General features: G+C 41.8%; 1 protein-coding gene across 1 annotated transcript in view; it reads right to left on the bottom strand.

Annotated features, from left to right (window-relative positions):
• csmd2 (CUB and Sushi multiple domains 2) overlaps positions 1-27,373 on the bottom strand; it is a 228,439-nt gene that overhangs the window by 150,916 nt on the left and 50,150 nt on the right. Inside the window, exons 4-5 of the mRNA XM_068710960.1 lie at positions 9,753-9,947; positions 5,648-5,855 (exon numbers count right to left, since the gene is read on the bottom strand). Coding sequence (XP_068567061.1) covers positions 5,648-5,855; positions 9,753-9,947 — 403 coding nt within the window. The remainder of the gene's footprint in view (positions 1-5,647; positions 5,856-9,752; positions 9,948-27,373) is intronic.

Here is a 27,373-nt window from a genome sequence, read left to right as displayed (position 1 = left end):
AAAAACACTTGTTATGTCCTATCCACAATTTTGCAAAAGTAGGTTTTTATATTTACACCATGTCAAAATCCAATAGTAAAAGACTAATAAAACAAAATGATGTGGTCTGCACAATTAATCTCTAAGAACCTTAGCAAGATTGGCTGCAGGTCTGAGTCATCTGCAGGGTGGAGAATTGGGAGAGTTAAAGTGGTAGATGAGTCTCTAGAGTCTGTAGAGGTAGACATAGAAATAAACGTGTAGGTCAAAAGAAAACAGACAGGGATCCAGCAAGATAAGAGGATGTGATAGATGCAGCTGGTATATATAAGCCCCTCACAAGGCGGTCTGGGGGCTCTTTTTTGTTGTCTTTGATGTGATGATCGTTGACGTGCGTCTGGGCTTCATTACCATCCCTCACATCAGCGGTGATACATTTCCATCTCAACCAATGTTTATCTCCTCATGAACTTTCTCCATTGTAAAGTTTAGAGAAGTATGGTTGAGGGCTTTCAGATATATGCATATAATTCCCATTGCAACAGGCATGCAAAGTTAGGGGAATACATGAGTCAACAGTAACCGGTGTTTGCGAATGCACAAATCAAAAGCGAATCTTCTGACATGCACTTCACAAGTACATTGGGACGCATCTCAAACTCTGGAATCTGGAAAACTTTACTGAAAGCAAAGAACGCTGTTCATTATCCGTAGTTTACTTTCATTTTGGATGATTTGTATGTGGGTTTTATGAAGAGAGCACCACTTACAGTAAACGACTATAGGATGTATGATGAAAGACTATAGACTTTCATTAGACAATCAGATCAAACTATCCACTCAGATTCTTTATGGGCCCACATAGAAGGAGAGAGAGAGAGAGACTGACTGAGAGAGATAAAGAGACACAGCGAGAGGGAGAGAAAAGCCAGACTCAGACCCTCCTATACGTGACCAGACTAGTGATGTCGTGATGAATTACCGGTAAAGCTCCATAGCAAAACTCTTCCTTTACTCCACCAGTCCGTGTTGTGAGAAACAGGCCACAGCATAAGAAATGGTGATGGGGGGGGGGGGGGGGGAATGTATGTATTCAACAGTGCCACAGACACTATATGCCCACTCAACCAGCACACAGCATCCATTTAAAAACACATCTATGCAAAGTGCCCCTGCATACGCTGCCAATACTCTGCACTCCCTTGCAGAAAATAACTGCCATAGTGCCAAAACATTCAATAAATTATGTTTTCAAGCATGGGACGTTCGGGATCACAGGTGTGCCGCCACATCTTCTCGCACTGCCAGGCAAACAATGGTCAGAGGATATGTTTCACAATCAATGACGTCCATACTCACTCTCACTGTGACTTTGTTATTTAAGGAAATCCTTAAAAGCGGCGTACATCTGGCCGCCAATAGCTTGGCATGATGGACTGCTGTTGAGTCCCAGTAGGAGAGAGTATGGAACACGTGTGTTCCCCACATGGTAAATAGCAGTTGGCATGTACACAAACACATTCACATACAAATATACACACTTCCATGGTTTTATGCAGACATATACATCATTGCACAACAATCTGGCAGTGGATCATCTAAGGTAAATAATAAAAGAATATGTGCTGCAGTAAACCTAAACTTAAATCTCAGGAGCCCCGACATGAAAAACTTATCACTCTCTTTGAAAACACAAAAACAAAAGTTGAGGCATTCATCTTCACAAAAATGAAACATACTCGTATTGCTATAACTCCCATCGGAAACTGGAGAAAACAGCCCCTGGGCTTAAAAAGCTGTTCCGAAGAAGATTCACTCGCTCTCAGGTGAGTCAACCTAACAGCCAATCAATATATATCCAGTGTTCTGTACTCTCCTGCAACAGCTCTTTATCTCTTTCTGACTCACTCACAAACACAGACATGCTCCCTCCACGGGTTGGGACAAGCTGACACATATCAGCACTGCAGGGATAATCCATATGCTTGCTAAATGTCAGTGTCTCAAGTCCATAAGGTATAAGGTTAAAAGAGAGAGGACAGAGGATGGGAGGCAACCTACAGGGATCAAAACGCGTTGGGCTCTCAGATCTCCTAACAGGAAAAAAAAATGTTTCATTTACGCAGGATGCTTTGTGTTGTCAGCAAAGGCTTGCATGGAAAAAAAAAACGAAAAGATATCCCTCAAGGGAAATAGAGTTTGCAAAAGTTACTAGAACGGAAAGCGAAGACATAAGTTTTGTTTGGGAACACTTTCTGTAAAATGGTGCAATCATTGAACTGTGATGCGGCAATTTTTTCAACAGAATGGTTCTTTTTTTTTTTTTAGAGCCTAGGGAGTAATGGCAATATTCTGAGTGGTTTCAACTTCAGTTTCAGGCAAGTTATACTCTATTTATAGTATCCAAGGTGTTGCAAGAGTTGCTTTCAACATCTCAAGGGAGCACTACTGGTGGATCAAAATGTATTATGGCCCTTTGCAAAACAATTGAGCGCCAACGACAATTAAAAGTCAAATAGATGCGAGTTCCACTTAGTAGCAAGCGGGCGAATGAGCATCTGGCAATTGGCGAGCGTCAGGCGTTATTTACATTGCTTCAAAGTGGATGGTGATGAGGAAGAAAATCAATGTGGATGCAAACAGTGTAATGGCAGAGTAATGTGTTCCCCTGGGCAAGCAACAACGAAGAAGTCCTGTCAGGGGTGATGCAGAGTAGAGGTGCTATTCAGTTGCCGTTTTTACTAGCCTTTCCCACTGCCACATTCAATCCACATGCACATCTCAACTCCTGGAGTCAGTCTTCAAGGCTGCCTTCTCCGGCTGTCTCTTCAGAATGCTAACTCTGCAGGGCCGCCAATCAAAGCAGTGGATGGTGCGGTAAACAAGAATGTAAGGGAACAGGATCAGATTAACATATGCACGGGGTGACATTTTAGATTGTGATTGATGTTGTTTATTCTGGGCCATTCTCTACCTCTCAAAATACACACATACACACAACAAGAGAGCTGGGATCATGCAAACTTGACCTGCTTTCGTTTGAGCTGTTGTGGATCGATCAGGGATTCATGGTTTTGACCCTGATCCCTGGCCTCTCTTCTTCCATTGGACCACTCAACCTGTCCATCAGGTATCAATCAATACTGCTCTTAGAGCACACAAACACTTCCATTCCTGCCATTTGATCAGGCCACAAGGATATACCAGTTTGTGCTTTCTAACTTCAGATAATAGACATTTCCCTTAAAAGCAACAAATAAAGGGTTTGGTATGAGAAAAAAACAAGAATCCAGGTCTAAGTTATATGTCTTTCTGACAGAAAGCAATGCTTATTTCTTTGTACCATCATCCTAATGAGACAATACTTTGATTCTGGCCTGGATTGTAAACTCTAATCCACAGTTAATAGTAGACCTGAAATAAAGAAACCAAACTTTAAACTTAAAGATAAATTAGTCCTGTACAAACCAGTGTGATTAAATCACAGACCAGTCCAATTATATAGTGAGCGAGAGAGAGAGAGAGAGAGAGAGAGAGAGAGAGCTTCCTCTAGCGCCACTGAGTAGAGGGTTCACTGAGCCATTAACAGAGAAGATGTGTGTTTTGGGTCAGCACCATGATAGCACTCCTCCTGACCTCTCTAATTGGCCACCAGCTGGGGGGTTGTTCACCCTCCAGCCATCTATCACTCCCAAGTCCATCCTCCCCTCCAAAGGTCCAGCCCTCCCCTACACGTCTTGCCTCTGGTGTCTGTCGATTCACACATGCTGACCCTGTCACCCCCTTTGTCTGTCCTTACTCCTCCCTGCTAACTTTAAAATTATAGATACCCAACCACTAAGAAACCTCATAGATGAAGTTAAAGTCTTGAAAATAGACTGTTCGTTTTTTTATGATTTGAAGAAAACCACCAACAGTTTTGAAGTCAGTACATTGTGCGTAAAACCCAGCGTGTTTTAAAAAAATAATAATGAAACAATAGAGGCAAGTCAGCATGTCTGCACCGTGTCCTCTGTCCCACATGCTGCCTTTTCCTTGCAATGTGCACAATCAACTGTGACTTGCACTCTGCATCGCTTGCCAATATTCCTTCTTCCTCTTCACTTTCTTTCCACTGTTTCCCCTTTCTCTTTAAGACAGTGCAGCCATGCTGCAGGTTCCCCACTATAGGTGCCCCCGGCAACAATCGGCACAAACATGACGCCCGATACGACTACAGAGAACAAATCAAAGTTTCGGGACAAGAAGCTGATGACATCGTAAAATGTGCAAAACAAGCAAAGTCGGGCTGCAGTCTGTCGGTGTCTGGGAAGCGATCAACTCTCGATTGGCCAAGCAGAAATTTCAAAGAGACTTTAATATCAGGCTACAAGGCACAATTCTCCGTTTTAAGACCATTCAGAGTCAATCAAGTTCTTCTCGGGAAGTGTTTTTGCTTAACTACTGAGTGAATGAGTGAAACTGACACAAGTTTCCAGGGGCCATCTCACTCCAAGATGACTTGTCATATATTCTTTCTGAACCCTTTTCCTCTATCAACCGTCCTTTATCCCTCTGTCTTTCTCTGTGTGCGTCTGTGTGTTTCAAGTGTTTAATATCCGAGCCGAGGCTACCCCTCGTCCCTTCCTGCCAACTGCCTGTGGCTGTAACTTCAAAGTCTCTTTCTTTGCTTGTTTATCCACACCGCCTGTCTCCTACATGTGACTGAAACTAAACCTGCATTTATATATTTCATCGAAGACAAACAAAATGCAGTGGATTTGTTTCTGGTTTGTAACAGCTGCATCCATCCACCTGTATGCAACCACTGTATATTTGTTGTGCTAACATTAGCCTTGTGAGTGAGGGAGGGACAAAGTGTCAGAGAGAGTGTGAATGAGTACATATGTTTGCACACGTTCTTAGAGTGCTAGCACAAATATATAGAAGTCTGGCTGAAAGTGTGCACATGTCCATTTGTGCCCATATGGGCTCAACTGTGTGTGTGTGTGTGTGTGTGTGTGTGTGTGTTTGTGTGTGTGTGCGTGCGTGCGTGCGTGTGTGTGTGGGGGTGAAACAACACTATACGGCTGGTGGTGGTAATCAAGCTCACTAATTACTTCCTGAGCTGAGAGAGTTGTCAGAGAGAGGAGGAGCTGCCACAGATGGTGAGAGACCCACACTGACACCAGGATATCCTACCTCTTCATCATTAGAGCTGAGCATGTGTGTTTGTGTGAGACTGAGTTATTGAGAGAAGGAGTGAGGGTGTGTGACCAAGATTAAGTGTTAAAATTACAGTTTAAAACCACAGACAGACACATGACACGCCCCGAAGGGTAAAACGCTGAAAACTAGATATTAAACAAATACATATTATGTTAATTTGAATGATAGCAACAGTAGTACTTGATAATGTTTTACCTTGCTGTTTGAATCAATGCCTGCTCTTCTGCTATCCCCCAGAGACATTTCAGACAGCTATGTATCTAGATACAGTCACTTTAAGCTGGCTAAGATCCAATGAACATAGTCAAAACACATCCACTTCCATCCATACTTCAACCAGCCCATTTCCTTAATCTGCAAAAGTGCCTGTCGGCAGGTTGTGTACCAGTGGACTCCCCTTCCCTTCCTGTCCCAAGCTCAGCTCGCTCTCCAGACAAATTGCTAGAGACTGACTACTCACCACTGCGAAGAGCCGTCAGTGCCGCTGACCTCGAGCAGGTCATAGTCGTCCTCCAGCTGAAAGTCAGAGAATACCAGGGCAATGGTGTCTCCTGGCTCGGCCAGCACAGTCCAGGTGCAGTCGGCATTGTTGCTGTACTCAGCTGGGTAATTGGGGGTGGTGATCACCCCACTCTGGCCCCGCAGTGTCCCGCCACAACCATCATCCGCTGCAGGGAGCACAGGAGAGAGAAAGGGCTGAAAAGCTATGTAAAGGAGGGAAATGTAAACACATATAATCACAGACTTGTGTTGCAGGGATAACTGAAGACATATAGACAAACAGAACCAGTAGGAGAGGCAAGGTAGTAAAAGGCTAATAAACCTGCAGCTTAACTTCAGCTAAAGGTCAGGTTTGACCCATAAGCAGTCATATCAAATTATAACTGGCTATTGTAAGCTCACACCTAATCAGTACCATAGTGGCCCAACTATAAAATGCCACGGATTAAATGAACATTAAATTTTACGATAGGGCATACTCAAACACTGACCCACGATACAACACTCTCTTGAAGCAACAAGCTCACTCTGTAACACAAGAGCTAAAGCTCCCTCCAGTGAAAGAGACCTTCCGAAAAACATAGGTGCATTATGTCATAACAAACATTATATCATTTTCCAGAATTTCCAAACAGAAATACATAGGCTGTTTATGGACAATACAGACATTACACACATGTATAAAATGTCAAAATGAATAATTTAATTGGACAGATAAAGATAAAGCTCAATTATTATCATTATAAACCACTTTGAGATACTGATGAGGCAGACGTAATGATTCAGCAAGAGAAGTCTTCCAAACTATGTCACATCGGCTAATTGAAGTTTTACCAGGATCCTTTTGTGCTTTATAAATATGTATTATTTATAAAAAAAATTAAGGCCGCAAATTATCTTTTAGCCACTAGCCAAAGTGCATATTTTCAAATTCAGGAGCATGAAAATGTGCAATGACTTACAGCATATTGTTCCTTTGTCTGCAATTTTTGCCATAGGCCAGAGAGACACCAGTCACAGGATTTCAAAAAGCCCTAGAGTGTTTACCATCAGCACGGAGCAGGGAAGAGTGTGTGATGCAACCTAATGCAATTAGGGGGGGAGTGATTAAAGTCTGATTAATTCAGATTTATGTAAATCAACACAACTCTTCCATCCTCAAAACTGCTTTAAGGAGATCATTAAATAACAAAGCATGCATTTAATGTGTTGCCAGGACATCGCCCCTTCCAAGCTGTAACATGTTCATTACAGCTTGAAACAAAACAGTACCATGTGCTATCTGCATTGCAATTCCTAGGAGGAATTTGTGGAAATATTTGAATACTTTAAAATATTGTGTGCATACGTCACTTCAGTATGTACCGGTGGAAAGGAGACATCAAAATTAGTTTTGAATGACACTTCCGTACTATAACTGTTCCTGAAATGTCTATTGGCGCGCCTCTGTATCGGGGTGGCGTGGGATTCATTTGTGGGCGGCCAGCTTGCTGTGTGTGAGGTGTTTCAAAGGGGGGGGGGGGTTGTTGGAGGAGCTCAGAGGCGCCAGGCCCTGTCTATCATCCTTCCTACCTGTCACCACGGCAGCCCCCCTAAGGGGGGGCAAGCGAGTGTACGGACGAGCGAAAACTTGTGAGGTGTGAACTTGAATAGGAGGGAAACTGCGGCAGAAGGGCAAGAAGAAGGGGATGAAGAGGATGACAGGTGACATGCGAGGATGGGCGAGACAAAAGTGCAGAGGGAGGGTGGACAATGAGGAAAGAGAGATGGCAAGAGGGGTGACAGGTGATTGTTGCAGTGGGAGTGACAGGAAGTAGAAGGTAGACAGACGAAAGGATGAGGAAGTGCATTGATATTCCACACAAGACAGTTTCTTCACACTTGAAGGGATGTCTCTGAAGCTCCCCTTCACCTTGACTCTCTCTGTTGCTCCATTTTTTGGCTGCCGCTTGCCGATGCAGGTGCTCTCTGACAATGGAAACTTAAATGGCTCTACCATAGACCGCATGAACCCCCCCCCCCCCCCCCCAACAAAAATATGTGAGGTGTGCAAACTCATCAAATCAGTCAATTGTAGATGTCATGATGTTTCCCATGGTTGAACAGTACATATTTTCAGGCTGTCACTTAGGATGTCATGGGTTTCCATAAAGTGTAAGGAGCTGCGTCGATTCCTCTGAGTGTCATGGTAACCAAGATATGTGGAAGCATAAGCAATGCATGCAAGCTATAAAAGCATTCATGCCATCAAAAAGGCATGTTTATATGCACCAAACATTCACACAGCTATAACTTGAAAACTATATCTGGGATTATGGGACAACTAAATGTGACACAATACCACTAAAATTCAGTGCCCTTTTTACCAGGTAGAATAAAGCTTGTGCACAAACCAAAGATAAATAGATGTGTGTGTGTGTGTGTGTGTGTGTGTGTGTGTGTGTGTGTGTGTGTGTGTGTGTGTGTGTGTTTGATACTGTAGTTATAGGCAGTGACATTTAGAACTTGTCAGTATTAAGGCTTGTTCTGGAAAGATATGCTTAGGGGTTAAGAGAGAGTGTCAGGAGCTGAATAAAAGAGTGATGTTTAATCACTTCTAAGTATGCTCATGACAAGTGATGTAGTTTTTAAGATCATAGCTGAGAGAACAAATTGATGAGTGTAAGACACGTAAAACATTATCTTTGCCATCAATGTCTGGCTACCATTGTGTGGCTCGACAGCGCTGGCACGTTTGCCCTCTCCTTAGCCCAGAATAGCGACCGTGCCAAAATGTTCTCCCCTGCTCCCAAAGTACAACGTCAGTTCTGCTTTTACACATGTGGGCAGGGTCTATAATTAAGGTGACATTAATTATACACTTTATGCATTATGAAGGAGCACTCAGGTGTACACGTATACTTTTGTGTGGCACTGCGACACCACAATTAATCACTGGGAAAATTGCTTGTTTCTAAAACTTGTAATTTCTGCTGAAAAGGTAGTATAATCACATCCTTTAGATACACACATCCATAAAATAGCTTAGTTTAGATCTGCACAGCAAATTGTCAGTGAATTATGGAGAAAAACAGAGGGAGGGGAGATGACAGAGTTCTTCACAATTTTACATAAAATTGCAAAAAAAACTGACTACAAAATGTGCACATAACAATTTCACATTTGGATGTGAAGTACAGGCATGTGCATGTGTCTGTATGTGATTGGGTAGGTGGGGACTGTGCTGGCGCCTGGTGCCCAGCCATGTGGGCTCCTATGTGGGCTTCCTGACTCCCAGCCTGGTTGCAGATGGCACTGTGTCTCAGCGCTCTGCTCAGCATGCACACTGTCATAAACCATTGGCCACATGGACACAGCAAATGGACATACACGGACATGCAAACTGTCATGTGTATGACATGTGGTCGCATTTAAATTGTGAAAAAGAAAAAAAATCTGAAAAATGATGTACAATAGCGTCACATTTGCCTACAGTGAACCATTTACTAGAGCAGTGTCACGCTAGGTCAGACAACACACACTGGCAGGTGTCGCTGCCGCAGGGGTGCTTGCTAACTTTGAGGGGAGGACAACTGGCACAAGCACCAGACTGGGAGCTAACACATGAGGTCCTGTCATGGTAAATAAGATATCAGTGTAACCACAAAAAAAATCTTGTGAGGTCATGTGAAGGCATGTGCAAATACAGTACATGCGAGTGTGTGTGGGCTGGAGGATGGGTTTCACCAACTGGTGAATAAAAACAATGTTGTCATTTACAATACTATGATTTTCAAGTTTTTTAGAGAGTTAATCGATAAAATCTCATGTTTAATGTTTAATTTTGAAATGCTGGGAGGAATTCGTGCATGCTCATTAGGACATTTGGACAAGCCATTCCGTTGTTAGTTGGTATTACCCTTTAATCCAGCTTTACAGTTGATGCCAAAATAACCTTTTTCTAACCTATTTCTGAGTTTAAATTAGATGTGATTAAAACATTTACCGTGTGGACAAAAAGTATTCCAGATTTAGCCTGGGCGACCTGTTCTGATTGACAGTTTCCCACTGTCCCCTCTACATACCTCTGCAGTAGGGAAGGGGGAAATCCCAGGCAGCAGTACCCGCTGAAGTGGCAAGGCAGGACAGGGTGGTGTGACCCTCCAGCACGTAGCCCGGGCTGCAGCTGTAGCGGATTTTGTCCCCAATGTTGAACGTGGACCCCTGCTGGTGGCCATTGAGCAGCTGTCCAGGATTACCACAAGTGTAGCTGGGCAGAGCTGGAGAGAGAGAGAGAGAGAGAGAGAGGGGGGGGGAGAGAGAGAGAGAGGGGGGGGGGGGGGGGGGGAGAGAGAGAGAGAGAGAGGGGGGAGAGAGAGAGAGAAAGAGAGAGAGAGGGAAGAGAATAGTCAGTTTTAATGAGGCAGTCTGTGGCACTGCGTCATGTTAGTACCGACAAGAGCCAGAAAATCAGGGGAAAAGTACAGAAAGTATTTGGTGGTGACAATCAGTGGCACACACATACTGTATATACTCACACAAAGTGCTGATACAGTGCCACAAACCTGGTTAAACAAGGTTATGGAAAGCCCCGTCTATAAAGTTACCAAGATATGTAACACAACACTTTATAACAACTGAAGACATTGCATTTAAATTAATTTCTCCCTGAAGTGCTTCAAATAGCTATAGTATTCACTGAGTCGCTCATGGATGCCATGTTGACCATCTCGGCTTGTTCAATCATGTACCTGCATGCAAATAAGCGAGAGGGCCCAGTATTGACAGAACCTTGTCTAATTGTGTGTTATTATGCAAATCAAGTTCAAAGAAAGTTCAATATCTTGCTCCTGAACCTCTTGCTTCAGTCTTGCAGTTGAACAAGTGTGATTGTAGCTTCTGTTCTCCTTGGTGACATACAGTAGAACGCCCAAACTTGGAGTACATTGGCTGAAAATACTACATAGGCGTGTAGTGGGTAGATGGTTTTGTTCTTACTGCGTCATACAATACATTTTCAGAGTATAAATAAACCTTCCATAACCAAAAATCCATTGCTCACACACACTAACACAACTGTGTCATTCAGTTTACAGTCCCAGTGTGGGTGACACACTCCCACACAGTGAGGGAGCTGGCCAGAGCATGTGCTGGACTTTGGATGAAACTCAGTCTCTCCACAGGGACCGGACTGAACTCCGGAGAGGGCAGAATGGCTCCTATAGAGCAACACAGCTTACTGGCACCTCAACGTCACACTCAATGCACACTTGCTTTTCTACCCGGATGTCTCCAGCTTCATAGTGTACAACAAAATATTACAATATTTTAAAGGCTATTAGGTTGTTTTGGCTGCACTATGTTTGGTCCAACTTTAATCTTAACATGATTTACAGCTCTATGTTGAGTTTAGAACATGTTTTGAATGTTTTGTATATAAGCAAAACTCAACACAAAACTAAATGACATATTAAGATGCTTAGCGTTGCCTTCACAATAGTCCTTTTTCTTTCTTTTCACACAACATGCTTTAAGTGTTAATTTCAAGTTTAAAAAAAAAAAAAAGTTTTGTTTTGTTTCTTTATCTTTTCCCCTTTCCAGCACGGTAAGTTAAGACCTCCTTACAGCAAGGTCTAACAAGGTTGGATCAATCATTTTATCCAACAGTGCATTCCACAGGGCTTGAGCTGTGGAATTAACTGGCTGGTAAATAAATAGAATGCAAACAGTTTGTGTCCAGCCCACCATCGGACAACAAACATGACCTCTAAGTGCTTGATTTCGGATGTGTGTGTGTGTGTGTGTGTGTGTGTGTGTGTGTGTGTGTGTGTGTGTGTGTGTGTGTACCCCTCACAAAGGTTATGTTAGCTGTGAAGCTGTGTGTTATGAGACAAGCCTTTAGTGATGCTATCTCACAGCCTAGATATTCATTCTGACTGTTTGGTTTTTAATATTTTGAAGTATATATGCATAGATGGCGTGTTGAGCGGTTTGCAGATGGCAGATATGTCCAAAACAAAGGCAATGTACTGCTGTCTCACCAATACACAATGTCAGTCTCAATAACAGGGGAAAGGCCTGATTGACTGAGAGAATACAAATTGATTTACATATCAAATGTCAGGAAAAAAGTTGTCTCATACAGTATTTGTATTCTATAACTTATCTAAAAATATTGAATGTAAATGAAAGTATTCAAATGTGTGGGTGTAGATGGATTTTGGAGGTAATGGACTTTCAAATATTAATATTATATATAAAATCTTACATACACCTTTAATTAAAGATGTCATACTATAGAAGTACAAAGTAACTTTATTTCACAAATACTGTTTCAGCATTGTTGGCCAATGGCGAAACATACCAGCCACGCGTTTCCCTACTTTTTGTAAAGATGCTCTGAAAGGGTAAAGTCAGCAGTGACTCACTCAGGGCAGCTGCATGTTGGACATCTCGATACATCAGTGACTTCAAAGCAGGCGTTTTCCATCATCTATTAATGGTAGAACACCTTTTCAGACATCAGGGATTCTGCCCTTAATGACTCAATGCTGTATATATTTTGCAGTACCTGGCTACTACTTGGGTACTCTCCCTCTGGCGTAATGCTATACACTGATGACAGACTGACTTGTCACTTGCAGGCTCCACTGTGCCATATCCTTTATTTTGACCAGCCAAGGACACCTTATTACAGCTTCCCCTCCATCACTATTCCACATTAGCATATACACAAGGCCTCTGTCTGATTAGCATACAGTATTAGCTATCGGGACTCAGGCGTCAGTGATGCTGCATGGCCACAGGGGTCCCTGGTGCAATGCAAGTAACGGTTTCATCCCTGCGGTTATGAACATGAAAGGCTGGATCAATGTAGCTCTTGTGTCACAAAAGTTTGATTTAAGAGATTGAAGAAGAGGAGGGTCAGCTGAGACAGAAGGTTGGAGTGAGGTACAGGAATAGATAGCTTTGTCACAGCAGGCGTTTTGACTTGTGCCAGTGCCGGGGCCCTGATATTGTACATGCTGGCTTACCGGCATGGATTACTGGGACGCCTAAATGGACCGGTGCCATCATTAATGATATTAGTTACACCTGTGCTTTTCCTGCTATGATAAGTCAAAATGTCTTGCATTGAGAACAGCCTATTTCTGGGGAGGAAAAAAAAAAAACTGATGAAGACAATGGAAAATAAGGAAGTGTATGCAAGGCTGGGAGAATGACAGGGGAAATGTGTGCGTAAGAGAGAAAGCCTCATTGCATTAGAACTGATTGAGGGCACGGCACTGTCAGACTGTAGATGTGTATGTTTTGACAGACGTACATGTGCTGTATGTGAGCGTTTGTATGCGTGTGTGTGTGATTTTCTCATCACACTCTCCACTTCAGGTTATTCGTTTAGACAGTAAATTAAGTTAAGTCTAAAAGCGCCATTAGAGGGGCAATCCCCAGAAAAGGGCTATGCCTGGAGCACTGAAGCAGCAAATACTTTTTCAACCTGCCTCAGAGTCCATATTCTCTTTATTCCCACCATGTGATTTTATCTGTCACCAATAAACATCAACAGTAAAAAACATTGACTGTATTTGAATCGAGGCAGTGATGCTCGAGCACAATAGACCCAAACATTTTTTTTTCTTTGTCCCCAAAACTGAGTTAATGTGGTAGAATTTTGATGCAGTCAAAATACAATTCATGCAAAGGTAATGTCTTTCTTCACGTAGAATAAAGCAGGATAACCTGCTGACAGCTAAGTATCTTTATAGCCATAATCAGGAATCTAAGGCACGTGTGCAAAAAAATGAAAAATATAAATAATACAAAAAATTGTTGAACTGTTCTTTAAACTCATTTATCAAAATATATTCTGTTTCTTCCTGCAGGCTAAATCCAAAACAGAGAAAGAGTATGAAAAGGGAGATGGAGAGAGAGAAAAAAAAAACACACACACCAAGGAGCTTGAGAGAAATAATGAGAAAACAATTTTAAATATTTGCGAGATGACTTCACATTACTCTCCATTAATTTCCTCCCCTGCACACGCTTTCATACATCAGAATTATTTCACAAATTATTGTGCAAGCTTTACAGCCTTCATGGGAAAACCTTCTGTTTTAGAACAGAGAGGTGGGTTTTCTTCCAGGGGGTCTGGCTTCCGTCATCACGTGGACTGTTATATCCCAACCCCCCCACACCAGAACCCGCAACATCAGCCCTTGGGGTGTTTGTCATGGCAGGTCCATAAGTCACGAGGATGGGAGACCGTGACATGGCCCATCCCTGGGGGCCCGAATGCTTAAAGCACTTCCACTGCTGAAACGGCAAAGGATGCTCCTCGTCCATCAAAGCATTACTCTCTACTGCGCACACTGGCTAACAGTAGAAGCGTATGAACACGCTCAAGTGTGAACAAACCATGTGTGCACACACATACGCACTGAGATCAAGGAGCCATTGCCATCCATCACTTACATCATCTGCTTACATTCCTTTATTCCTTCCAATCTCTCTTCATACGCTCTCAAACGAGGTCAATAGGACAAAGGACAGTGGGGAAGGAGAAGATATGAAGAGCATCTCCTGTAGGATGACATTTGACCCCAATAAGACTGATGCTCTCTCTTCCTGGGCGTCTTCAAGCCCTGTTCCTCAATTTGTCACCTTCTCCTCAGGAAAAGAGAATAGTAGTAGTATACCCTTGCATATTGTAAAACCCATTTGTCAAAAAAAAAAATGTCTTTAAAAAAAAAGCTTATGCTGCAAAATAAAGAGATCAATAATTTCTTTGCACTTTGTACCAAAAGGTTTTGTATAAGGAAGTCTTGACATCTTAAATAGATAGATACATACAGTTGCTATGGTAGACGATAAGATAGTAGAAGGATAGAACATTGGATTTCTCCTAGGCATTCAAGAGCAGATTTATTATTATTTACTGTGTCTTTTAAGTTATAAGACTGTAGTTGAAGTCCCTGAAGTAAATCAGTAGTAATATACTAAGGTTAGGGAAAGGGCAAGAACAAAAGGAGAATTAAAGATGGAGAGAATGTCTGTGAGCTACAGAGGAGAACGTGTAGATGACAGTTGGAGAGACAAACCTATTTTAATACAGTTGATCCATCATCACTGTCTGGAGTGTATTGGACAGCTGCAGAATACGCAGCTTTGGGAGACAAAGCACTGTCATCAATAGGAAGATGCTACACTCGGCAGCATCTGACTCTAACTGAGTTCCCAACAAAAGAAAGCAGGACACACGGAAGACGACGTGACCGTACAGTGACTCACATTTTGGCGGGAGTTTAAGAAATCCAATCCAGTTTCACTACAGATTGAATGTTTGCCTTCAACTCTCAGTAGGTATTTATGTTCCTACATCACTCTTTCCCATCTGGGCCTCTTCCTTTTCTCACGTCTTCCTGCTGTGCATTTGGAAGTGACATTGCGAGATCGATCCCTACACACAGCTGCATTAGCTCAATAAGCAGTTTCTGCTTTGTCAAGCAGCAATTCAATCAATGCCTCCTGTTCCTTACACATGGGCTGAACAAAAGCTGGCAACTCCCATCACTTCTGGCTGAGGAACGCAGAAATCAACTCTCCTTTTGATCCAAGAAATAGATAGCATCCTATAGTTGAGAGTGCGCATGTGCGAGTGTGTGGGGGTGTGTTATGTGCATTTTAAGAAAAAATAAAGTTACTGCTCACAACTTCTCTCAAAAGATAATTATTTCAAATAAAGGTCCGCTGTTGAGCTTTATAAGTTATTATTCTTGTGTTGTGTTCTCTTCAGCACTACTTTACTGTAACGCTTATTTTCTAAACAAATATTTTACGGTAGTGGAGACAAACACTTAGCCAAACCACCTTAGATTTAGATACGCAGGGGAAGCCCCTCATCAAAGTTGCTGAGTGTAAACACATTTGAGTGTATTTATATGTCTGTGAAAGTGCATGTGTTCCTGAGTGTGCCAGTAATAGTTAATGTTGCACTGTGTATCGCTGCCTGAATGGTTTGGGGTTTGAGATGCAGCTTTGAAAATCCCCATCTGATTTTGAACTAAGCTGCACATAAAGCTTCTCTAACTTGACAACAAGAGAAATTCCAGAGCGAGAAAGAGGGTTTGAACCTCGACACACAGACAATCAGACATGCACACACGAAAATGCACAACAACAAAAAAAAAAAAGACTGTAAATGAACTCTAGATATCCTCATTTCCCACGCACACAACAGCAGGTGCAGTAAAAGGGCCAGTTGCTGTGTGGGAGGCGCTGAGGTGTGAAAGAGCTCATACAGAATTTATGACTGCCGACAATGTCTGCAAAATGGAATAATGTGCCATTCAGTAGCCATTCACTATATATGAGACTAAACTAAGAGGGATCAGGGAGCATGAGAAGGGAAGCCAGAAGACAGATGAGAGACAGGGCTGGGGCTGTTGGGAAGAGAGATCAACACATCTGTGTACAGCCTCGACTCTGGCTGGCTTGAAACATCTAAATCCCTGTGGCTTTTCAGGCTTATTTCTCCACTGACACTACTCTTTCAAACATGAATCAGAGAAATCCCGTGGTCACACCTGCTAGCTCAAATACACAGGTGCACCCAGACATGTTTACCCAAAATCAAGAAGATTATATGTGAACACTAACTGCACCGGTTTGCTTAATAGCTGTCAATGTATCACTGGGTCAGCTGATGGCTTGACATACTGTACTGGTGCAGTGTGTAGTCTTGAAGGTGCACAGATGCAGTCCATTCTGCATTGCACTCTCCAATGCAAACAGCCATCTACAATACAAAACTATATGGATGACACAGGAAGGAATCTATCGAACACTTTATCAGAGACACATTCATTTCAGAAAGTATAGCAAGGTAAGACAAATTTACATAATTTCACAGAACAAGGTAACTTAAATGTGTTAAAGTAATGGTAACATCTTTTGTGTGGGAGAGACAAAACAAATGGATGAGTGCATACCTAGTGTGCAGAGGTTTTATTTTGAAGTAAACATTTTTTGATTATTATGTAGCATTCATCCTCTGGGAAAGGGAATACCAAAATCCATGGCAATCGGACCAAAACTTTCAGCATTTTGTTCTACACCAAAGCACGATTCATACACAGTCAGACCAACAACTACATCTACGTTCTGCTGTTGGGGGAAATAAAAAAAAACTAAAAGCCTTCTACCCTGCTATCTTGTTTTCCTGCATTTTGTGTTGCTTCGCCCGTTCCCTCAGCCAATCCTCTCTTCCCCGCTCTGCAGGTTGCCTTGGAAACAGTAAAGGCTCACCAGAGAGGACTTTGTGGAAGGGGACGTGTCGATGCGTAAACATGCAGGTTTGTGGGGAATGTGAGAAAACAAGCGCACCTCTTCTCTTAGAATGCAGTAAACCTGTAAAATCCTCCAACATGTGCAGTCCACTTGACCATATACTCATGACTACCCTGGTTGTCTTCCAACCAATGTTGGCAAGTTTATTTCGTCATTTCATACGTCACATAACTACGATATGGAGCTAAAGCCTTCATCATATAGATAAGAAGACTAAGTATCCTCCCAAAGTTTATACAGAAGAATTCCTCACATTGTCAGGTCAAATGCCAATTTAGACTGAAATCCCATTAGAGGTGTCTCACTTCTCATTTCAGTTTACTTATCTGACTGGTGCAGATAATAAAGCGCCAGTGTCTTGATGAAGCAAAGGTGCATTGGAAAGATCAATATCTTTATTTAACCTTGGCTTTTCCCCTAAATTTATACGGTTCCCTCACTTTCTCTCTTTCTCTCTTCCCTGTCACCTGCTATTGTGTAAGCCTTGGAAAGAAAATCCTAAGTTCACCACACCTCAAACTTTGTGAATGAAACATATCTCTCTACCCAGATCTATAGGCGTTGAAAAATGAAAAGCATATCCATCTGTGATTGGTTTTCAGTGGCGACTATAGACAACTGATAACTTTCTGTGTCCATCATATTGCATGTACTCTAGTGCAATGTTTCCCAAACTTTTTTTTCTTGGAACCCACTTTTAGAAAAGACAAACCATTGTGACCCAATTCAAAATAGGCCTTATGTATAAACTATGAGACAGCAAATGTGTGCGTAAAATAACATTCCTAGCCATTTTCAATACCATTTCCACATCACCTTATCTTATCTCGAATAGGTAAACCAGCATATTTGAAGAGCTATATAGTTGATAAATCACAACTTTGTTGAATGCATGTGTTAATGTAAACGTTCAAACTTTAAATATTTTGTAAATGAGACCAAATAAATGCATTAGAAAATATACATTTAGACGAAGTAAACAGTGTCTCGTTTTCTTGTTTTTAACAAACAGAATGTTAGATGCAACATTCAATGCTATAAGTTGACTAGAATTACTAGAACTACACAAACATTCAGACTCCCTCATGTGGCTCAAATGTGTACTGCAGATATAAATGTTAAATCAAAGAACATGGAAGGTATGCTGTAAATTTATTTGGCCTTATAAACCCATGGCTTTGGTAATGACTGCTGTACAGTACACAGACTATAGACACAAAGAGGAGAATATTGTTCATATATGATTAGCAAAATTTGTCAATAGACATGTTTATCATATTATTACTAATGTGATAGATATGTATGTAAGTAAGATGCCAAGTAATGCTCAGTCACAAAAATATCAAATCCAGAGTTGGCCAAAACAAAAACAACGATTAACAGACAATTTTGCAAAGACAAAAATTAGGCGGAAAGTGCAGATTGAGTCAAGCGTTTCCCAGAATGCAGTTATTTGCTGCTTAGCTGCTGCACATTAAAGAACATGTACACTTTACTTCAGTCGACTTAGATATCTGGTGTGGTCTTTACTTCTACTCCTTACTCCCTCGCTAACATGTCCATGACATGTAGCTACCGTGCAAGTTGGTTTACTCTTCCTTTTCTAAGATGTTACACTGGCACTCTGGCAGCCTGCCAGCGGCTGTCAATCAAACACTAACAATGACACGCCCCTCCAGCCGACCAAGACTAAAAGGAGCATTTCTGATATTTCTCAAAAGACTGCGACGACTAAATGTGATTTCAGTTGGACTTTAAGTGACCTCCATAACATATTGTGTACTTGCCTTTATTGGCTCAGACTGGCTGAGTGCTCTGTTCCAAAGATCTGGTAAAGAAAAAGCACCTCTTCACTGCATCTATAACCTGTTGATAAATTATATATATAAATGTATAAATCATACAGATCATGTAAAGAATGGCGGACATTCTGATAAAGAGCTTCATGGACAAAAGGTAAAATGAATTATTGTATTCCTACAGAGCGGGTAGCTTGAAGCCTCCTAATTCCATGCAGTTCTGTTTTTGGCTCAACTCACAGCACTGCCTTTAGTCTGCACGCTCCACTTCACCAGTTAAATCATCCTGTCATCCTTATTTCTTATGCTCGCAATTTTTTAGACCAAGTGCCTGATCTGCCTGTATGACAGCTGGCAATTCATTACACTTTATTTTTAATAGAGAAGAAGCTTTAGTTGCCTTTGCTACCATATGAGAAAATAAGGAGACATAAACTAAATTAACAAAAAATCTGGAGCTGTGAAAGACCCCATAAAACAATTTGTTGATAATACCATAGTTTCTGAGAAGACCTGCAATACAAGTGCTTTGATTGGTTCCATTCAGCTCTTAGGTTCCATTAAAAGCCTCTCTTATCCACCCTGCAATTATCATCAAGTGAATTTAGATCCTTTGTATTATTATAATTAGTCATTTGGCCAAATATTGAACTGTACTTATACGGGGTGTTCCAGTACATGCCAAGTGGTTTGTTGCAGATAGATTCCTTCACTTCTGACTCACTATTAGTACCACAATACAATAATCCATCAGAACAATTAACCATCAGCATTAACATTGTGTCTTCTTTCCCCAAATATGTGTAACCTTTTTTTGTGTGTATTATTCAACATTTCAGGCATTCTCTACAAGTTGCATACTATGCAATCATCTTATCTAAAAACTCTGTAGTTTGTTTTTCTTCCTCTACCTCCTCCATCCCCAAAAGAGTCAGGGTGACTTCATGTGAAAGGAGAAGTTTCCTGGTATTATTGCTTTCTTTATTCCTTCAAATTCCCCCTTATTCCCCAAGCTAGTCTCTTCTTTTGATTCCAGATCTACTGGGGGGGGGGGGGGGGTATAGTTCCCAGAGGAAGTATACTATACTTTTGCTTCCTTTCAACTTAAGGATGATAAAGAAATAGCGGTGGGTGATATGTCAGGTATGAACTATATGTATTGCACCATGTTCCACATGCAAACATCAAGTATACATTTTCCCATTCACCAGAAAGATACTCATGGCGGCGCGTAGTGTTTCACTACTCTCACTTTCTCCTATGGCCCTGCACGTATAGATGGAAGACCCGTCACCACTTCCACCCACCGTACAAAAGCGAAGTCAAAATAGCCTAGACCTGGTTGAGCAGAGTGCAGCAGCACGTTGAGCTGTCGCATGTCGAGGTAGTCCCACCAAGAGTTCAGCCCTGGCCGCTGAGGCAGCGAGGCCAGAGGCTGCACCACTAGACCGGAGCTTAACATCCGCGCCCCGGCTGCTTCCTGCAGCTAAAAGTCCCCGAGTTAACTGATGTCGTTCCATTGGACGGATACACATTTTTAAACAGACTTACAGGGACTCTAAAAATGACAATACACCGCCTCAGAGTGTCAGAGTGAAACCTCTTTAAAAGACCTATGACACTTCAAAATGCTCGCAGGCCACCTCAGAGTGTCACTTTGACAATATCAGGACATTCTGATGTGACATTTCAAAATTAAAGTCGTATAAAATGAATATACCAGCTGTTTTCCCTCTAAATTCAGAATAGTTGACTGGGAGGATCACACTGAACATATGCATTAAAGGGTTAATTCATTACTTTAGAGCACGGGTCGGCAACCCGCGGCTCCGGAGCCGCATGCAGCTCTTCAGCACCTCTGATGCGGCTCCCTGAGTCTACATCCACACTAATAAAAAAAAAAGTTTTAACAAACAAAAACGATCTCCTTCCACGCGGCGTTTCAGCATCATTTTCGAGACAATCTCCGTCAAGACTACAACGCCTGAAAACGAATATCACGTGACTACTCACGTACATTACATTACAGTCATTTAGCAGACGCTTTTATCCAAAGCGACTTACAATTCAGTATCTATCTACACAACGTAGACGCAGCTACGGGAGACATTTTCTTTGTCTTGCTCAAGGACACATTGACATGAGACTAGTGGAGCAGGAGCTGGGGATCGAACTGCCAACCCTCTGATTGAAAGGCAGCCCTGCTCTCCACTTAGCCACGGTCACGTACACTGGCTACGCGGGTGGGACCGGTGTAAACAGGAAGTAGATTGGTTGCTCAAAGCCGCTAACCTGACTTCAGACGTCCGCTCCGTAGGTCTGATAACACCGCTGGACACGCCGGTCGCTAATCGCTACAATAACAGCTGTTTCCTCCGCAGAAATGCAGACTTTAACTGGACAACAGCTGCTAGTAAAGACAAAAAGGTCAACAACGCCTGTAATCAGTTGTCCATGTTAAATTAACCTGGTGGTCGATAGATAACCAAGGCTGTTGTTTGTGAATTACCGGGTAAGGGTCACATGATAGGGGCGTGACGAATCAGGGAAGGACACGTCGTGACTGCTAAGAACCAATCAAGTAGTGAACGCTACTTTATCAATGGATAAATCCAAAAACAGAAAAGTCATAGAGGAAAATAGAGAGTTTAATTCTGTGTGGACGTATTCATTTGCTTTCACTGCAAACAATGCCGGCTTACCTGTATGCTTGAAATGTGCAAAAAATGTAAAGTAGAAAGACACTTCCAGAACAAACACACCGCATTTGCTGAAAAGCATCACGCTGGAGATGAGTGAAAAAATTCTCTTCATAAGAGTTTGATATTGTTATAACAGGTAAAATAGCAATACAATGTCAAGAATTGTCTTTTTTGTCTATTTTCATAAATACAACTAACTATAATTTCTGTATATATAATATAACTATATTTAAAACTTTATAAGCTGTAATATGAAATAGCTTTTGCGGCTCCAGACAAAATTAATTTGGTGGAAAATAGGGCAAAATGGCTCTTTGGATAGTAAAGGTTGCTGACCCCTGCTTTAGAGGAAATATGAAATATAAAGATGTAGGTATATGGTATATTGCGCCGTGGACTTATAAATTAAGATATTATTTTTGAGCCATATTGCCCAGTCCTAAAAAAAGACAATTATTTTGTAACAAACACCAAACACTTTGGTATAGAAGAAAAAAACATGATCAAATAATTATTCAGACCCACCGAACTCCAATCAAAATGAACAGTGCTGAAAATGTATCCAAATACAATTCTGCAAATAAAGCTCCGCGCTCAATGCTGCAGATTAATCAAGTGGCATTTGGAGGTGATTCAAGTAAATCACATAACCATGTGATTTGTCACTCAAAACACATTCAGGCGGTACACAACTGTGCATCCAGAGTATAAAGTAAACACCCCTACTCCTATCTTGCACAAAAGATGCCAATGTGACTTCCCACCCACTCTTACAAAGATCACTCGCCCAAAAATATCCACCAGCTCCTCCCTTTGACAGAACACCTCAGCTTGTTCCCAGTCTTTGCCTCATTACACTGAATTGCAGCTGTGAATTAAGGCCTCAAATAGAGCACGTAGCAATGCCAAATGATGGGTAAGAGACAAACACAAAACAAACAGGTGTGCCTTCACTTTACGCTTCAGTGACGGCGAGTTTGCACCGTGAGCTTGAGCAAGAGCTTGTCAGGCACACATTGAGGCAGGCAGAGAGACACACTGAGAGGGACACAAGGATAAACACAAAATCAGCTAAAAGCCCAGTTTCTGTGTAACCTGTGAAGATATTTGTCTCCTTCCAAGTAGTCTGAGCAGGAAGGTTTATTTCTCCATGACACCTCCCGGTTGTGTCTCTTCTTTCTAGTAAATCAACCTTAAGTGGCCCAGGCTGTTTCTTCGCTGTCGGCGTCAAAACAGTGGAAATCCAACTGAGTACAGCAAAACATTGATTCTCTATAAGTGAAGAAGAAGTAGAACAAACAAAGTTGACCCATGTGATTGTGTTGAGGGAATGATATCATGTAGTACTTGTGCATAGTCGGTGTGTTTTGGCAACTGTTTCCTGGCCTACATTTAGAGATGCACTGATCAATCAGCTGCCGATTAGCCGAGACACATTTCCACACCTATGCCAGCGCACCATGATGTTTTACGCGGCACACACAGAAGCACAGACAGTAACGTCGGTGGAATAACAACCTTAAAAACATTTAGAAAAATGGACTTATTCAGGCACTTATTGTAATTAATTGCCATGGATGCTGCCCAGAGTAATCGCAGAGAGCGGCTCGTCTGCCAACAGCACGAGGTCTCCTTCCTAGCAAAGTCCTGCTCATCACTGAGCTAACAGCTACTATTAACGGGGGTTACATTGACTTGAATTATGACGTTTTCTACTCAGTAAAAGTGAGTGTTTGGCGAAAGTAAAACACAACACTGTCGTGATGTGTTCACATTATTTCTTTTTTTGCGAGAAACTTAAATAAACACAGTAGATATTTTACTAGCAATAGAAAATTAAAATAAGAGGGAGTAGAGTGGTGCAAGGATGATGATATTGTTGTAGGCCAACCACAAAAGTTAGCATCACAATGGTTCCCTCGGGAAAAAAAGCCAACGGGATTTTTCCATTGGCATTTGGATTATTGCTGAAAATAGGCTCTGTGGCAAAAACAAGTTTATAATATTTACATGTTTTGGTCAGCAAGATGATCTTCACAAATTAACACCAATGCAATTAATCCCAGTAAAGACTGATTTACTCACAATCCGACACAGAACAATCAGCAGTCCTGTACCCAGCGACCATGGCTTCAATCATATGTGTATATTAACAGCCATGGTAATTCAATTACATTTGCACACTGACAGATTCAAAAATGTCATTGAAAAAGATGTACAAAGACTCAGTCAACAAAGCTTTGACTACAGTCACAACTTACCAGTGACCTTAAACATAACCTTTAACATTTAGGTGGCTAACAAGTGAATACTCAACGGTCGATAAGGCCTGAAAGGGATTAGTGGACGCAATTGACAATGATCTGGCCTGATGAATGGCTGCACATTAGAGCAGCCTAGTAAACGGAGAAATGATTAAAGACAGCGGCCAAGAGGGAGCTGCTTGGTTGATATCAATTAAAGCAATGGGAAAGAATGCAATGGTTACTGTTCATAACTGTCGCTGGGTATTTCATCATGGGTGATAACATGCGTGCAAGGCAATCTTAATGATATATTGGATTACACAACTGCTTAATGATAAATGTGGGATTATTAAAGTTGCCTATACTTGAGTCTTCAGTAAATATATTTTAGGCTGTTCAAATGGAATTCCAATCACACTAATAGGGAGGAAGCAATTGAGGGGAAACAAATACCTGCAGATAGGATGGCAATACACTCTTTCTTAATAACTTTTAACTACAACAGCAGAACATTTTCTGGATCAATAAACTGTCACACCAATGTACCTGCAAGAGAGGAGAGTAAATAAGCCAATCAATCCCACACTGTAACAAACAATAGATGAGAAGTCTGACATTACACGCTTGGAATTTGATGTGCATCTCTGTAGTCACAGCATATCCGCAGACCCCCTCTGCCTCCCACCCGCTGAGTATCTCTGTCACACCAAGCTAACGCAGAACCCCCACTATGCGATCAATACAGATATCCCCTTTAATAGTTTTATACTCTCTCTCTTCCTTCCCCTCTCTCCCTGTCTGTGATGAGTGACTGAACGTGACATTAAAACATGACAATCCCAGCACATCTCCCCTTCCTTACTCCATCAAGGGCTCCTTTCCTTGTCAGTCTGACCTTCAATTACCAAAGCAGAAATGGACACTAATTCGCTCCAAGTTTTATCAACCATATTGCTTACACCTAGCACATACTGTTGCATCGACTCTTGGCAGTGAAGAAGACAAAGCTCATAAGTCACAGAGCTTTCCATCAGACACTACAAAGCATCCTACTTTGTGCTGCTTGCATGTTGTAAAAAAAGCTCCACGTACAAAAGGAGATTCATCACCTCGGTCTCAAGTGGGGATACACATTTGCATATACCGTACGCACGCACTCATACGCATATTCAGAAGCAAGTTCCTACCTCATCCCAGCTCAGAAACAATGACACCCTAATCCGAGGACAATACGGGCACTAATCCACACAAAACAGGGATTGTATGAAGAGACAAACGTGGGAGAGAGGGAGAGAAAGAGTCAGCACGCTAACAAGCAAAGGAGGCTAATCCTGATGAGAGATAGAGGCTGGGAGAGAGGGATAAAAATGACTGTTAGGGAGGACAAGACAGATGGAGCAAAATGAAAGTGGGAGAATGGAAGTATGGATAAAGGAGAGGAGTAGGAGTAAGGTTCAAAGATAAATGGTCAACCATAACAGACAAGTACATTTAATTTTGTACTTTGTTTGACTCACAGAGTAATGTAAATATGCAACAGTGTACACTGATGTCAATGGCCTTTTCAAAATCAATGGCTGCTGGCTAAAACTGAGAAACCTGTGGATTGCTGATTTCCCCCTTATGACTGGAAAGATGGGTGTGTTACCTGCATGCCAGATTTATGACAGCACACAAGTCCAAACTACCTCCTGAGTTACTTTATGACTGGGGAATGACAAGCAAAGCAGCATTTAAAAGTTGTTCTATTTATTTAATTTTTTTTAATTCAACAATCACGCTCCATAAAACACACCGGGGCTACATTACATGACTTCCAGCTAACTTCTACAGAGAACAATAACGGCAAAACAGCATCTGATTCAACAATATCTGGTCTCGCTCAGCTACGTTAGCATAAAAAAAGAAAACGCAAAAGGAAAACCACAAAAGATGAAATACGTATCAAACTAACAGTCAAACTAGTCAAAAAACAGTCATGGCTCACCTCATTGTTAGTAAGATTGGTGAGCACATCTTACATAGAACTGAAGAATAGAATTCATCTCAATATCCGCTCGCTGCTAAGGGTTACCCAAGGCTGGAATTAATTAGGCAAAATCAAAGTCTACGATCCAGAGGACTGAACAGATGACATTTACAAGAGGCCAACCAAGGCACTTAATTACACGCTTTTATAGAGTGGCAGAATTAGTGTGCAAGAGTGGTACAACACATAAACAGTGAAGGAATATCAACATTAGCAACCTTTTGAAGAAGACAAACAGAACAGGTATAAGGGGAGGAAGTGTTTTGGGTGACATTTCATGCGGTCAAAACCCAATCACGAATTGCGAGTGTCAGAGGAGAAGTGAGAGCAGTTTGGGTTCCTGGTGCTTTTTGGGAAGATGAGCTCACTGACTAAAAAATGCATGGCTTTGGAGAAGATGAGCGCTGTGCATGAGTAACGGTGCAGCAAATGTGCCATGTGGCGTTCCTTGAGTTCCTCTGTGCTGCTTTTTTGCAGAAAGATTCCCTCATAGCCATTACCATGGCCATGTCCATTACCTCACAGCTGTGAGTCATCCTTGTTTTCTGTCCCTCACACTTCAAAATCATTATCTCTTTTTCTGTCTATTTGTCTATCTCCTCATCTCCTATTCCATACGCTCTATCTTTACATCTCCCTCTCACTTCTTTCTGAGGCTAATCCCTCTCTACCAGTTGATGTCTCTTTTCCTGTGTCTCCCCCTTGTCTTCCTCACAATCTCCCTCTCTCTTTGTTAGGATGCAGTGAGGGTAGGCCTTGCCAGTGTGTAGTCTGTCAGTGTGGAAACAGGAGGGAGCACAGAGAGCCTTTCACAGAAGCCAAAATAGAGACAGGCATGAGAGAAGCACCTCAGTGTCCACTCTCCCTGACTGCAAAACAGACAACTTTGTATGTGTGTGCATTATAGAAATGCACACAACCACACACCCTCACACCCTCACACACACACAACACTGTCAAACCATCCCGCCCACTGCCCTAGTATTCGCCTCAGTCTGTCTGTCACCTTGTGCCATTGTCACACTGCTCACACCTTAGCTGCTTCCCCACAGTGGGACAGGCTCCCTTTGCTGCGGTCCACCAACATGTGTTCAGCTTGTTATAAAGTCACACACGTATTTTCTCTCATACAAGCAAAACACACACACATACAGATGCTTTTTGCTCCAGGGCACTCAGTCAATCATCCCTATACCACAGGGTCACATTTTCAGGGACACTGCATGTATTTTTTTCACAATTGCTCTTCATCTTCTTTAAAATTGAGCTCATTTTTAATCATGGATTGATTTTAGGGCTGCATATTCTGGACACCAGATAAATAGCAAATATTCAAAGCTTCAGGGGAAGGAGGGTTCCTGCACATGGATGTTACTTGGGCGAGTTGCCTAGGTATACTCATCATCATGATGATCATCATCATCATCATCATCATCATCATCATCATTCATTTTCTTTTAATGTAAAACCTTGGAAAGAACTTTGAGGGATTTCTATGTTCAATGGTGCCGAGGTATGAATACAAAAAGTGGAGACTCAAATAGCAATAAAGAAGACTGTAATTAAAAGAAGAAAAAAACTGAG

The sequence above is a fragment of the Cebidichthys violaceus genome, unplaced genomic scaffold (genome assembly GCF_023349555.1).
Source record: "Cebidichthys violaceus isolate CVI_PGR_0920_01 unplaced genomic scaffold, fCebVio1.0.p SCAF_16, whole genome shotgun sequence".
NCBI lineage: Eukaryota > Metazoa > Chordata > Actinopteri > Perciformes > Stichaeidae > Cebidichthys > Cebidichthys violaceus.
This window is presented reverse-complemented; position numbering and strand designations above follow the sequence as displayed.